This window comes from Scyliorhinus torazame, chromosome 18, assembly GCF_047496885.1.
Source record: "Scyliorhinus torazame isolate Kashiwa2021f chromosome 18, sScyTor2.1, whole genome shotgun sequence".
In the NCBI taxonomy this organism is placed as follows: domain Eukaryota; kingdom Metazoa; phylum Chordata; class Chondrichthyes; order Carcharhiniformes; family Scyliorhinidae; genus Scyliorhinus; species Scyliorhinus torazame.
In genome coordinates, this window is record NC_092724.1 from 74085196 (window position 1) to 74099076 (window position 13881).

The following is a 13881-nucleotide window of genomic DNA, read 5'->3' on the forward strand; positions in this document are numbered from 1 at the left end:
CATGGTTGCAGAGTGAAAATAGGTCTGAAGACACAGCAATTCGGTAACAGACACAGGCAGCAGTCATGTGAAGAGCATTGCAACTATAGGACTTTGATCTAATGCACATTTCCATGCTATACTGTCATTATTGTGAAGTCTATTACCCGGAGATATGTGGCAAAAATTGTAATGACATGACATCAAATTGGCTTTTTCTCTCTTTTTCCAATGGCCCAGAATTTGCTGAATGGGGTATCTCACTATGTACCGATTAGTTAGATAGGGTACTTCACCCTTTAACTCAAAATAGTTTTGTTGCAAAACTTGGAGGTGTGTAGACAATAGTGCAGCGGGAGCAACATTTTGTGGGAACCCTTGGTGAGTAACAAGGGGGCGAATTCTCCGTTATCGGCGCAAAGTCCGCCGATCGGCGCAAAAAATGGCGCAAATCCGACTTGCGTCACGCCGCAAAATTCGTTGCAAAGTCTCCAGCCCGAAATGGGCTCGCAGCGACGTGACGGGATACGCGCTTGCTCACGTGGTTCATGCCGCGCAGCGTCATACACGCCGCACGGCGTGACGGCTCATAAGGACGCACTGCTCCCCCCCACCCGACCGGGAGCACCCGACCGGATGGCCGGCCGCCGCTCAGCCCCGAGGTTCCAGTTACGGGATGTGGAGGCGCTCCTGGACGCAGTGGAGCAGAGGAGGGAGGCCCTGTATCCCGGGCATGGCCGCAGAGTTGCCCCACGCCACAGCCGGCGTCTGTGGAGGGAGGTGGCAGAGGCCGTCACCGCTGCGGCCCTGACACCACGGACAGGCACCCAGTGCCACAAGAAGGTGAACGACCTCGTCAGAGCAGGCAGGGTGAGCCTCCCCCCCCGATATCCATATCCCCCCCCGCCCGATATCCATATCCCCCCCCCGCCCCCATATCCCCCCCGCCCTCCCCATATCCCCCCCATATCCCCCCCGCCCTCCCTCATATCCCCCCCTCACCCCCCATATCCCCCCCTCACCCCCATATCCCCCCCCTCACCCCCATAACCCCCCCCTCACCCCCATAACCCCCCCCTCACCCCCATAACCCCCCCCTCACCCCCATAACCCCCCCCTCACCCCCATAACCCCCCCCCTCACCCCCATAACCCCCCCCTCACCCCCATATCCCCCCCCTCACCCCCATATCCCCCCCCTCACCCCCATATCCCCCCCCCACCCCCATATCCCCCCCCCTCACCCCCATATCCCCCCTCACCCCCATATCCCCCCCCTCACCCCCATATCCCCCCCCTCACCCCCATATCCCCCCCTCACCCCCATATCCCCCCCCTCACCCCCATATCCCCCCCTCACCCCCATATCCCCCCCCTCACCCCCATATCCCCCCCCTCACCCCCATATCCCCCCCCTCACCCCCATATCCCCCCCCTCACCCCCATATCCCCCCCCTCACCCCCATATCCCCCCCCTCCAAGTGAATCCAGCCCTAACCTTAACCTCTGCAATACACGCGCAACCGATGGCGTGCATTCATATACCTGTCTAACACTGTTGCCTTTTACCCCCGCCACAGGAGAAACGCGCACACAACACCAGGGAGCATGTGAGGACTGGAGGAGGCCCCCGCTGATGAGAGGCCACTGACCGAACACGAGGAAAGGGCCCTGGAACTGGCTGGCGGACCCGAGGACTGGGAGGTTGCTGATGCAGAGGTCGGGGGCGTACTAGCAAGTGAGCCACCGACAGCCCGTCCCCATATCCCCCCTCCCCCATATCACCTGATCACTGCCTGCGTGTCTAACCATGCATGCTTCATTGTGTATCGCAGGAGCAAACGTCGAGGCACCCATCCCCGCAGATGCAGACCGCCCGCAGGATGCCCCTCGGAGGCCACGGGAGACGGAGAGACCCGGACCCTCCGGCATGCGACGCCCGCAGGATGCCCCTCGCACACCACGGGAGACGGAGAGACCCGGACCCTCCGGCATGCGACGCCCGCAGGATGCCCCTCGCACACCACGGGAGATGGAGAGACCCGGACCCTCCGGCATGAGATGCCCGCAGGATGTCCCTTGGAGACCCCACGGGAGACCTGGAGCAACAGGGAGACGACGCCCCCGTCACGTGCGGGTGCGATGACGCAGGCGTGTGCCACCCAGCGACGAGAGGGGCAGCCACAGGCCCCAGTCACAGCCGAGCCAGGACACCACTACCCAGGACACCCCTACCCGGGACAGCAATACCCAGGAAGATGAAATACCGGACAGTGACTCAGAGTGGATGGGTGGAGACGAACCCCCACCCCAAAGTGCCATGGAGTCAGAGTGGGACGAAGAGCACGACAACACCACTGCTGTCACCAACACCCTCCACCATCGCAGAAACACTCACCTCGGTTGGGCACTTTAGTGATGAGGCGTCTGGTAGACTCACTGGTGCGCACAACACAGCCGTCCCGGTACAGCAGGTGGAAGGTAGGAGCAGCAGAGGGGCCGGGCGGTAGGAGGGCAGCCCAGCCCAAGCGAACATCTGCCGCCCAGATGGATCCCGGGGTTCCTGGAGTTACCACACCCACCCATAGATCCGATGCAACCACCGACCCGGAGACGAGCGAAGAGGGTGACGGCCGGCTTGCGGCGGCTGCAGTCGCAGGTGGAGGAGTGCACCCACGTCCAGGAGCTGGGAGTGGTGCCGGTCATACGTGCCACCCAGGCCGACACCGCACGGGTGGCGTCCGCGGTGGAGGCAATGGGTGCGACGGTGTCAGACATGGGGAACGGTTTGCGAGGCCTGGGGCTTTCCGTGCAGGCGGCGTCTGTGGCCCAGGACATGGCTGCCCTCTCACAGGAGGCCATGAGCCAGCACCAGCGGCAGATGGCAGAGGCGCTCAACGCCATGGCCCAGTCTCTGCAGGCCACGGCCCAGTCTCTGCAGGCCACGGCCCAGTCTCTGCAGGCCACGGCCCAGTCTCTGCAGGCCACGGCCCAGTCCTCTGCAGGCCACGGCCCAGTCTCTGCAGGCCACGGCCCAGTCTCTGCAGGCCACGGCCCAGTCTCTGCAGGCCACGGCCCAGTCTCTGCAGGCCACGGCCCAGTCTCTGCAGGCCACGGCCCAGTCTCTGCAGGCCACGGCCCAGTCTCTGCAGGCCACGGCCCAGTCTCTGCAGGCCACGGCCCAGTCTCTGCAGGCCACGGCCCAGTCTCTGCAGGCCACGGCCCAGTCTCTGCAGGCCACGGCCCAGTCTCTGCAGGCCACGGCCCAGTCTCTGCAGGCCACGGCCCAGTCTCTGCAGGCCACGGCCCAGTCTCTGCAGGCCACGGCCCAGTCTCTGCAGGCCACGGCCCAGTCTCTGCAGGCCACGGCCCAGTCTCTGCAGGCCACGGCCCAGTCTCTGCAGGCCACGGCCCAGTCTCTGCAGGCCACGGCCCAGTCTCTGCAGGCCACGGCCCAGTCTCTGCAGGCCACGGCCCAGTCTCTGCAGGCCATGGCCCAGTCTCTGCAGGCCATAGCTGAGGGCATCGGCGCCATTGGCCATGTGCGAGCCGGCGTCGCACAGTCACAGACAGGGTTTGCCAATCCCCTGGGCTCCATGGCTGCAAACCTGCAGACCCCTGTCGATACCAGCACGGGCCTCCAGGACTGGCAGCGCCAGATGTCGGGGGGGGCGTCAGATGGCCAGTCCGTTCGCATCCCCCACCCATGTAGAGGCCTAGGGGCCATCGGGCACCATGAGGGAGGAGGTGATGTGGTCCATCCCGGGTCCCCCTGTAGAGAAGGTCCCGGAACACCGCGACACCTCGGACTCCCCCCCCCCCCCCTTCCGTCCCAGGTGCATCGGGTGGGCAATGGGCAGGACAGGCTGGCAGCTCGCCATCCCAGTCGCCCGGGCCGCAGCCTGGCCCATCTAGGCCAGGACGCCCCAGGAAACGGCCGCCAAAGGGATCCCGTGTCAGAGGGCAGGAATCACAGGAGTCCACCTCCAGTTCTGCTGTGCCGTCTGGGGAACCACGTAGACGTAGTCAAAGGGCCCGTAAGGCCAAACAATTAGACATTGAGTAAGTTGGCACGGGTGCAGGGCACAGATGAGTTTTAGGGGCTAGGGCACGTGCATGAACTCCTTTGGTTATTAAAGTCAATGTTACACCTACAGAAGCTGCCTTTGTGCTCTGTCCAAAGCGTGCGGGGGTGTCATGTACGTTGAGCGCAAGTGTGTGTGTGAGGGGTGGTCTTACCTCAGCCCCAGGTGAGTCTGCCCCTTCCCCTTGGGCCGCCATCAACATCCCCCCGGGCAGAGGACGGGACCGTGCGCTGCAGTGCCACAGCTGCATGCAGGGATGGTCCGGGTGGATGGTGGTACTGTGGCCATGGGTCAGACATAGTCCAACGATGTGGAGCCAGGAGCTCATCGCAGGGCGGGTTGTCATCATCCTCCATGGCCTGCAATAGACACGCGTCCACCCGCAACTGTGAGAGCCCGGCCGTTGTGCCGCAGGTGGATCTGCAATGGGGGGGGGGGGGGTGCATGCGGGTGGGGTGGGGTGGGTGGGGTTGGGGAGGGGGGTGAGGGTGCTGGGTGGGTGGAGGGTGGGGGGGTGTGGGTGGTCGGCTGTTGCCATGGTGTGCGGTCTGTGGCCGTACTACCCGATTCCCACGCCCATCTAGTCAGTGAAGCGGGCGGCTATCAGCCTGTCCCGTGCCCGCTGGGCCAGCCGGTAACGGCGGACAGCCACCCGCTTGTGTCCAGCCCGTCTGCCCTGACCATTGCCCCCATCCCCCTCATCTGGGGAGGACTGCGCCTCTTCCTGCTGCTCCTCCACTCCGCCCACCTCTGCCTGCGGCACATCGCCCCTCTGCTGGGCTATGTTGTGCAGGACGCAGCACACCACAATGATGCGGCCGACCCTATCTGACCGATACTGGAGGGCGCCCCCAGAGAGGTCCAGGCACCTCAGCACGCCAAGGCACATGTCATCATTGCCCATACCCCCTCCTCCCCCCAGCCAGGTGGCATGGACCGCATGGGTCCAACTGTTGGAGGCTGGCACCTGGCCAGGTGGACCAACTCACTTGCCCTCGCACCCCCCCCCTCCCCGGCACGGGCCCCCCATCCTCCTCCTCCCCGGCACGGGCCCCCCCATCCTCCTCCTCCCCGGCACGGGCCCCCCCCATCCTCCTCCTCCCCGGCACGGACCCCCCCCCTCCCGCACGGACCCCCCCCCCCTCCCGGCACGGACCCCACCACCCCCCCTCTCCCGGCACGGACCCCACCCCCCCCCCCCCTCTCCCGGCACGGACCCCACCCCCCCCACCCTCTCCCGGCACGGACCCCACCCCCCCCCACCCTCTCCCGGCACGGACCCCACCCCCCCCCCCTCTCCCGGCACGGACCCCACCCCCCCCCTTCCCGGCACGGACCCCCCTCCCCGGCACAGACCCCCCCCCTCCTCCCGGCACGGACCCCCCCCCCTTCCCGGCACGGCCCCCCCCCCCTTCCCGGCACGGCCCCCCCCCCCTTCCCGGCACGGACCCCCCCCCCCCCCTCCCCCCCCTCCCGGCACGGACCCCCCCCTCCCGGCACGGACCCCCAGATCCCAGCCCACTAACCACCTCCACGCTGGTCGGCGTAAACCAGGAGCACAGGTTGACGCCGATTAAAAGGAGGTTTGATTTACGTCGACGTGACCGGTCATCACGTCGATGGGACTTTGGCCCATCTGGACGGGAGAATATCGGCAGGCCCAAAATCGGCTGCCTTGCGCTCACCAGTGCCATTCTCCGACGTCAGCGGCGCCATTAACGCCCCGCCGACTTTTCTCCCTTCGGAGACTTCAGCAACCGGCGGGGGCGGGATTCACGGCGGCCAACGGCCATTCTCCGACCCGCTGGGGGGTGGGAGAATGACGCCCCAGGTGTTTACCTCCTTAACCAATGAGATTAAAGGATTGTCAAAGAAACAAGAAAGTCTAAGCTGGGTGAATTAGAGTCAAATCAGGTACAGAGACACAAAGTAGGGTGAAAGAAAATTGAGAGAGGAAAGAGAGACCAAGTACAAAAAAAACAGACGGAGTAAGTCCTTATGTTTTTATATGTTCACTTTCTGAGCCAGAAAGTCATCAATAATTATCACATCATTAAAAGGTTACTTGACCTATTAATTAATAAACTTAACTTTGTGGCTTAAAGGGCAATTATATGTAAATAAAGCAACATCGCAGAAATCGCAGGGAGGTTTAAGTGCAAGATGTCATTTTTGTGAAGTTATTTATTCAGTAACTTGTGACTGTCTCCCTCTCTGGCCACAAGTTGCGAACCAACATGAACATTAACAATGAGCATCATTCACACGTCTTCATGTTTGCTACAAATTCCAATCATTGGTGTTTTTATCACAGTAAATTACAGCTACCTCAGCAATGAAAATCACCTGTATGAAACTAGTTAGAAAACAAAGCTCAGATTGGAGCAGCAATTTTAACTTTTTGGCATAAACAAAACTCATATTGCAAAGAGCTCCTCACATTTGCAACATGCAAAGCTTACCTTTTACGTTTCCAGTTCTCAATTACTTGTGGATAGAAGGAAATAGACCAGGCTGAGAAATAAATCCAGCCAATCACCTGACATACGATTCTCAGGACATTGCTCTGCACCAGCAGAAAATGAATTCTTGCCAGAGTTCTACAAAAACAATGGAATACAGTCAGATAAACAAGTAGCAACAACCACAGGTCATCAAATATTGGAATGGAAGCAGCACCTTTAATGGTAAATGTCTCAAAGTGCTTCAGAGGTCTAAGGGAAAAATAAAATGACAAGAAGATTTATTCAGAGCGATCAAAAAGGGGAGTTTTTATGGAGGAACTGCAGAGGTGGAGGGATTTAGGGAGAGAAATCCAAGCTGCTGGTATGGATGATTGAAGTCACCAAAGTGAGGGATGTGAAAGAGGTCAGAGACAGATGAACGGAGTTTGGTGGAATTTGTCGCACTGGAGGAGGATACAGAGGTAGCGAGGGGTAAGACCTTGATGGGACTTAAAACACAAGAATGTAAGAAGAGCTTATACTTGTTCTCATCAACATTTAGATTAGTGGATCCAAGGATTGCAAGGATCCATGGGGTTTTATTGCTGATCTCATGACAGCCTATGAAATGCATGTGGCCTTACCTCTTCTATTTTGTAACAGAATGTGAACGACAGTCAGAGATTTATCGGCGGCCATCCACTGTTTGGAATTTGACTAGCTTCAGCCTACATCCTTTCCTACATCCCTCATCACCACCACTTGCAACAGTTCAGTCTGACCCAATGAATTGATATTTAACTACAGTCTGATGGTCCCTGAGCCAACCTGCACAAATGTGAAGTTGAGGTTAAATTAGATTGACCATGGTCTTATTGAATGGCAGAGCAGGCTCAAGGGGCCAAGTGGCCTACTCCTCCTAAGTCGTATGTAACAAACGTCAAGTATTGGAGGTTTATCAATGTTTTTATTTGTTTATTAACTGAATGCTCTAGATACCAGAGAGACTAGTACATTTCAAAGTAGAGTTGAGGCCCCAGCACTGATCCCTGTTAATCTTGCAATTCAAATTAAAATCAAGAAGTTTGGCTATAAATCAAATCCCAAGCAAGTAGTCTAACCATCCAGTCACTTGTCCTAAAACCTGCACCGTGATCTTGACAACTTGTAGCTCTGGTAGACTGCTCCAAGATCTATCCCAAAGCAGCCCCACTTGTGAATCAGATATTTCCATTTGATCTGCCTTGCTCAAGATTTTGTTAGGATACCAGACCCCAACATTTGTTAGTGCACTGCTTTTTTTTTTTAAATTTGTAAATTTAATTAAGATAAATAATAATAATAAATTGGAGGTTCAACAGATTGATTCAGGGAATGAAAGGGTTGGTGCATAAGGAGAGAGTGAACAGCTTGGGCTTATACTCGCTGGAGTTTAGAAGGATGAGAGAACTCTGATTGAGAGATATAAGATGCTAAGAGGGATTGATAAAGTAAATGTAGACCAAATGTTGCCCCTTGTGGGGCAATTTAGAATGATAGGTCACAGATATAGATTGAGAGGCGGCAGATTAAAAACTGAGATGGGGAGAAACTATTTCTCGCAAAGCGTGGCAAATTTGTGGAACTCATTGGCCCATAGTGCGGAGGAGTCCGAATAATTAAATGGTTTCAAGAAGATAGATAGATGTACTTCTGATATTAAAACCAGGTTAGAGGGATACGGGGAACAGGCAGGGCGGTGGATTTGAGACCAGGAAGAGATCAGTCGTAATCTGATTGAATGGCGGAGCAAGCTCAAAGGGCTGAATTGGCTACTAATTCCTATGTTCCTGTGAGGAAAGGATACTTCACCCCAGGAGAATGATGACTCTGGCCAATAGTTATGTTATGTTAAAAACAAACTTTAATTTAAACACAGAATTAACCATATTATCAAAGAAATAGCTTTACAATTATCAGTTAAGCAGTTCTTAAATAAAAGGAAAATAAAATTGAATGTACTATCTATACCTGCCACTAATTTTAATTAAGCAACCCAATACAGTTTAAATGCCACTTATAAAGTTAACAAAATATTGTTTTTGGTTTTTTTAAATTACTTTTTCTGAGTTCCAAAGCCAGGGCTCAGAGTGTGGACAGGGACAAACCCCTAATCCAGCTCCTTGCCTGCTCCAAAAAACAATTCAAATTCAATCCAATTCATGGTCTCCACAAGAGAGACATACCAGATCTGAGCCAAAAGGCAGAGCAGATACTATACTTGATCTTAGCCAAAAGGCCGAGAAGCGATTAGTTAACAAAATAGATTACTAGTTCAGCTGTGTAGAGACTTTCGGAGAGAGTTCCAGTACATTTCTGTCTTGTCAGACACAAATTCTATGGAAAACTGTACTAGCTGAGAGTTCGGAATTCTCCCTCTGTGTACCCGAACAGGCGCCGGAATGTGGCGACTAGGGGCTTTTCACAGTAACTTCATTGCAGTGTTAATGTAAGCCTACTTGTGACAATAAAGATTCTTTACCTTTACCTTCAGGGACAGGTTTAACTCTCAGAGCTGTCTCAATCGTCAACGCCAATGTCAAATATCCAGCATTGGATTTGCTCAGCTTATTTTTGGCCTTTATGAAGAAAGAGCTGTCCCACAGTCTAGTCAAGGAAGTGCTTGATACACTCATACACACCGAACTGTAGCTATAGACAAAGTCCCAGGCACCACCATCACCTGGTATGCACTGTCCCCTGGAGGTAGCAGCGCAGTGATATACAGACAGGAGGGAGTCCTCAACGTCGACTCTGGACCTCATGAAGTCTCTTGGCAACAATTCAAACATAGGCAAAAAATCTCCTGATTATCCCTCCTCCCCCTCAGATCATGAATCATTACTCATCTATATTGAATGCCAATTGGAAGAACCATTGAGGATGGCAAGCGTACTCTGGGTGGGAACTTCATATCCTTCATCAAGAGAGGTTAGATAGCACCATCATGGACTGCTAGACTGGATCTGCTGCAGGTGGTGAGGGAACCAAAAGGGAAAAACATACTTGACCTCGTCCTTCCCAATCTATGTTACAGATTTATCTACCCACGGCAATATTGGTAGCGTGACCTGTCCATGAGTGTGTTGGTAGGGGCCTGTCTGTGGGCCAAACACCTTCAGCTGCTTCATGAATGACTTTCCCTTCCTCATAAGGTTAGAAGTGGGGATGTTCAATGTTGACTGCACAGTATTCAGTACAGTTCGTGACTCCTCCGATACTGAAGCAGCCTGTGTCCAAATGCAGCAAAAACCTGGCCAACTTTCAGGCTTGGGCTGATAAATGGAAAGTAACATTTGTGTCACACAAGTGCGAGGCAATGACTATCTCCAATAAAAGATAATCCAACCAACTTCCCATGACATTTAATGACATTACCATTGCTAAATTCCCTGCTATCAACACCCGGGGCGGTTCCAGAGACCAGAAATTGAACTGGACTAGCCATAAAGATACTGTGGCTAAAAGAGCAGGTCAAAGGTTAGGAATCCGTGGTGAGTAACTCACCTCCTGACTCCCCAGAGCCTGTCCACCACCTATCAGGCACAAATCAGGAGTGTGATGGAATACTCTCCACTTGCCTGGATGAGTGCAGCTCCCAATAACACTCAAGAAGCTCAACACCATCCAGGACAAAGCTGCCCACTTGACTGGCACCCAAAACACCATTTTAAACATTCACTCCCTCCACAAGCTATGCACTTATACAGCAGTGTGTACCATCTACAAGATGCACTGCAGCAACACACCAAGGTTCCTTCCACAGCACCTTCCAAACCTAGAATGGCAAGGGTAGGAGCTGCATGGGAACACCACGCACTGGAAGTGTCCCTCCAAACCCCAACATCACCCTGACTTGGAAATATATTTCCACTGCTCACTGTCGCTGGATCAAAATCCTGGAACTATATAACAGCACATAGACTGCAGTAGTTCAAAAAGGGAAGGACACCAGCTCCTCAGGGCCAAATCAGGATGGGTAATAAATGCTGGTCTAGCCAGTGGTGTCTACATCCAAAGAGTAGATAAATAAAGCCAAATTCATTAACATTTTCACCATTTCACAGGCACTTCTCACTTGTTGACATATTGCACAGCATAGTTATCGACCATTACCTGCACCAGTTCCCCCCCCTTATTTTCCAGTTGATCTACTTTCTCAGTTATTTAACATTTTCACTTCTGCGTTTCAAATATTTTCAGTTCAATATTTGAACTTCCTACTTTGATCATCCTGACATTCGTACTGCTTCTCTTTTATTACCCACTCACTGTCCCCTTCCTCTTATTTAGATGACCCACCTCCCATCCAGCACCTTACCAGTTCAATACAAGCGATACACCAATGAAGTGGGTGCATTCTCCAACACTTTTAACCATTGCCTCAGACAACAATCACAAAAAATAACTAGTCAGACCTCCAACTCTGACTACAGCTTATTTTTTAAATTTATGTCATGTGATATGGGTGCACTGGGTGCAGGGCTAGCATTTCTTACCCACCTCTTCAACCGTGTGGCAGCCACACCATTTCAGAGGGCAATTAAGAGCCAATCACCATACAAACATAGAAGCTAGGAACAGGAACAGGCCATTCAGCCTTTCAAGCCTGCTCTGCCATTCATTATCATGGCTGATCATTCAACTCAATCCCACTTTCCCCCAATATCCTTTGATTCCTTTTGCCCGAGGTGCTGTATCTAACTGCTTCTTGAAAACATAAAATGTTTTTGTCTCAACTACTTGCTCAACGAATTCCACAGGCCAACCAGATTATTAATTAAATTTAAATTCCACCAGCTGCCATGTTGGGGTATGAACCCGTGGCCCCAGAGCATTCTCCTCAGCCTCTGTTTCAGCAACATTACCATTAAACCACCGTCTGCCCTTTTATGGACTACAGATCACCTCAGCCACGCACACTTGAATTTGAATCAGTACTATTCCATTATAAACTGGGGTTCTGCTCCTTTTCAAGTCAGGATTGAAAAAAAAAACAATCCAATCATCAGGGGAATTCATGAGGAGGAAGCTGCCCCTCACTCAGGATGCTCTCAATAACAAAAGGGTGCACATTGGGCAAATGCTGACTGTCAAGTACAGAAACATTTATAGTTACATTTTCCTTATGATAAAAATGAGACAGCACAGAAAGGCTGTGGCCCTGTGCCAACTCTTTGTAAAAGTTATCCAATTAGTTTCACTTCCCTACCTTTTCTCCACTGCTCCAAAAATGTTTCCTCTTTAAGCTCAAAATTAAACTTCAGTTCAAAAAAATGAACTCCACTTAATGAGTCTACCTTTCTCACCAACCCCCGAAAAACTAAGAACCAACACTGAACAAAGAACCCCCCTCAAAATACAACACAACAATCCCCAACCATCCCTTCACCGCGGCCCCCTGACCGTCAGTCCGAGTCCAATTTTTCGGCCTGGACAAAGGCCCACGCCTCCTCCAGGGACTCAAAATAATGACGTCGGTCCTTATAGGTGACCCACAGACGTGCCGGCTGCAGCATGCCGAACTTCACCCCCTTCCTGTGCAGCACCGCCTTCGCCCGATTGTACCCGGCCCTCTTGTTCGCCACCTCCGCGCTCCAATCTTGGTAGATCCGGTCCTCCGTGTTCTCCCACCGGCTGCTCCGCTGCTTCCTGGCCCACCTTAGCACACACTCCCAATCAGCAAACCGGTGGAACTGCACCAGCACCGCCTGCGGCGACTCGTTGGGCTTGGGCCTCCTCGCCAGCACACGTGGGCCCCCTCCAGCTCCAGGGGCCCCTAGAAGGACCCCGCTCCCATCAGCGAATTCAGCATGGTGACCACGTAGGCCCCCACGTCCGACCCGTCCAATCCCTCTGGGAGGCCCAGGATCCGCAGATTCTTCCGCCTCGACCGGTTCTCCATCTCCTCGAACCTCTCCTGCCATTTTCTATGGAGCACCTCGTGCGCCTCCACCTTCACCGCTAGGCCTAGGATCTTATCTTTGTTCTCAGAGACCTTTTGCCGGACCTCCCGGGTCGCCGCCCCTTGTGCCGTCTGGGTCTCCAGCAGCTTATCGATTGACGCCTTCATTGGCTCCAGCAGGTCCGCTTTCAGCTCCCTAAAGCAGCATTGACGAAACTCCTGCTGCTCCTGCGCCCACTGCATCCACGCTGCCTGGTCTCAGACGGAGATCAGGGGAGTTAAGGATGGGAGAGGGAGCATGGTGCGAAGTGGGGTGGGTATCAATGAGGTCTTCAGGGACTTCTACGAGGAACTGTATCGGTCCGAGCCCCCACTGGAGGGAGGGAGGGAGGGATGGGTCGCTTTCTGGGCCAGTTGAGATTCCCGAGGTTGGAGGAGGGGCAGGTGATGGGGCTGGCGGCGTTGGCTGGGTTGGAGGAGTTGTTCCAAGGGATAGGAAGCATGCAGGCAGGGAAGACACCGGGGCCAGATGGGTTCCCGGTCGAATTTTATAAGAAGTATGCGGACCTGCATACTTCTTGTTGGTAAGGACCTTTAACGAGGCAAGGGAACGAGGGGCTTTGCCCCCGACAATGTCTCGGGCGCTGATCTCCTTGATCCTGAAGCGGGACAAGGATGCCCTACAATGTGGATCATACAGGCCGCCCTCACTCCTAAATGTAGATGCAAAGTTGTTGGCGAAGATTTTAGCCACGAGGATAGAGGACTGTGTGCCGCAGGTCATCCACGAGAATCAGATGGGGTTCATGAAAGGGAGGCAGTTGAATACTAATGTACGGAGGCTCTTGAATGTTATAATGATGCTGGCGGTGGAAGGGGAGGTGGAGATAGTGGCGGCGATGGATGCGGAGAAGGCCTTTGATAGGATAGAGTGGGGGTACCTGGTGGGAGGTGCTGAAAAGGTTTGGGTTTGGGGAGGGGTTTGTCAGGTGGGTTAAGTTACTGTACGAGGCCCCGGTGGCGAGTGTGGCTAAGAACAGAAGGAGGTCAGAGTATTTCCGGCTACACCGGGGGACGAGGCAGGGGTGTCCCCTGTCCCCCCCCTGCACTTCGCGCTGGCGATTGAGCCCCTGGCCATGGCATTAAGGGAGCCGAGGAATTGGAGGGGGCTGGTGCGGGGTGGGGAGGAACATCGGGTGTCGCTCTATGCGGATGATTTGCTGTTATATGTGGCGGACCCGGTGGGGGGAATGCCGGAGGTGATGAGGATTCTCAGGGAGTTTGGGGATTTCTCCGGGTATAAGCTCAATATGGGGAAGAGCGAGTTGTTCGTTGTTCACCCAGAGGACCAGGAGAGCGGGATTGGTGAGCTCCCACTAAAAAGGGCAGAGAGGAGTTTCAGGACCTGGGGGTCCAGGTGGCTAGGAGTT

The 13881-nt window shown here is 54.2% G+C and overlaps 1 protein-coding gene and 1 non-coding gene across 2 annotated transcripts in view; both read right to left on the reverse strand.

The window, feature by feature from the left end:
* Positions 1–13881, reverse strand: part of LOC140395306 (cystinosin-like) — a 71136-nt gene that overhangs the window by 33684 nt on the left and 23571 nt on the right. Inside the window, exon 6 of the mRNA XM_072482907.1 lies at positions 6526–6663. Within this exon, the coding sequence (XP_072339008.1) occupies positions 6526–6663 (138 nt within the window). The remainder of the gene's footprint in view (positions 1–6525; positions 6664–13881) is intronic.
* Positions 8604–8797, reverse strand: LOC140395777 (U2 spliceosomal RNA). The gene has a single exon (XR_011936291.1). It is a non-coding gene; the product is annotated as a U2 spliceosomal RNA (small nuclear RNA).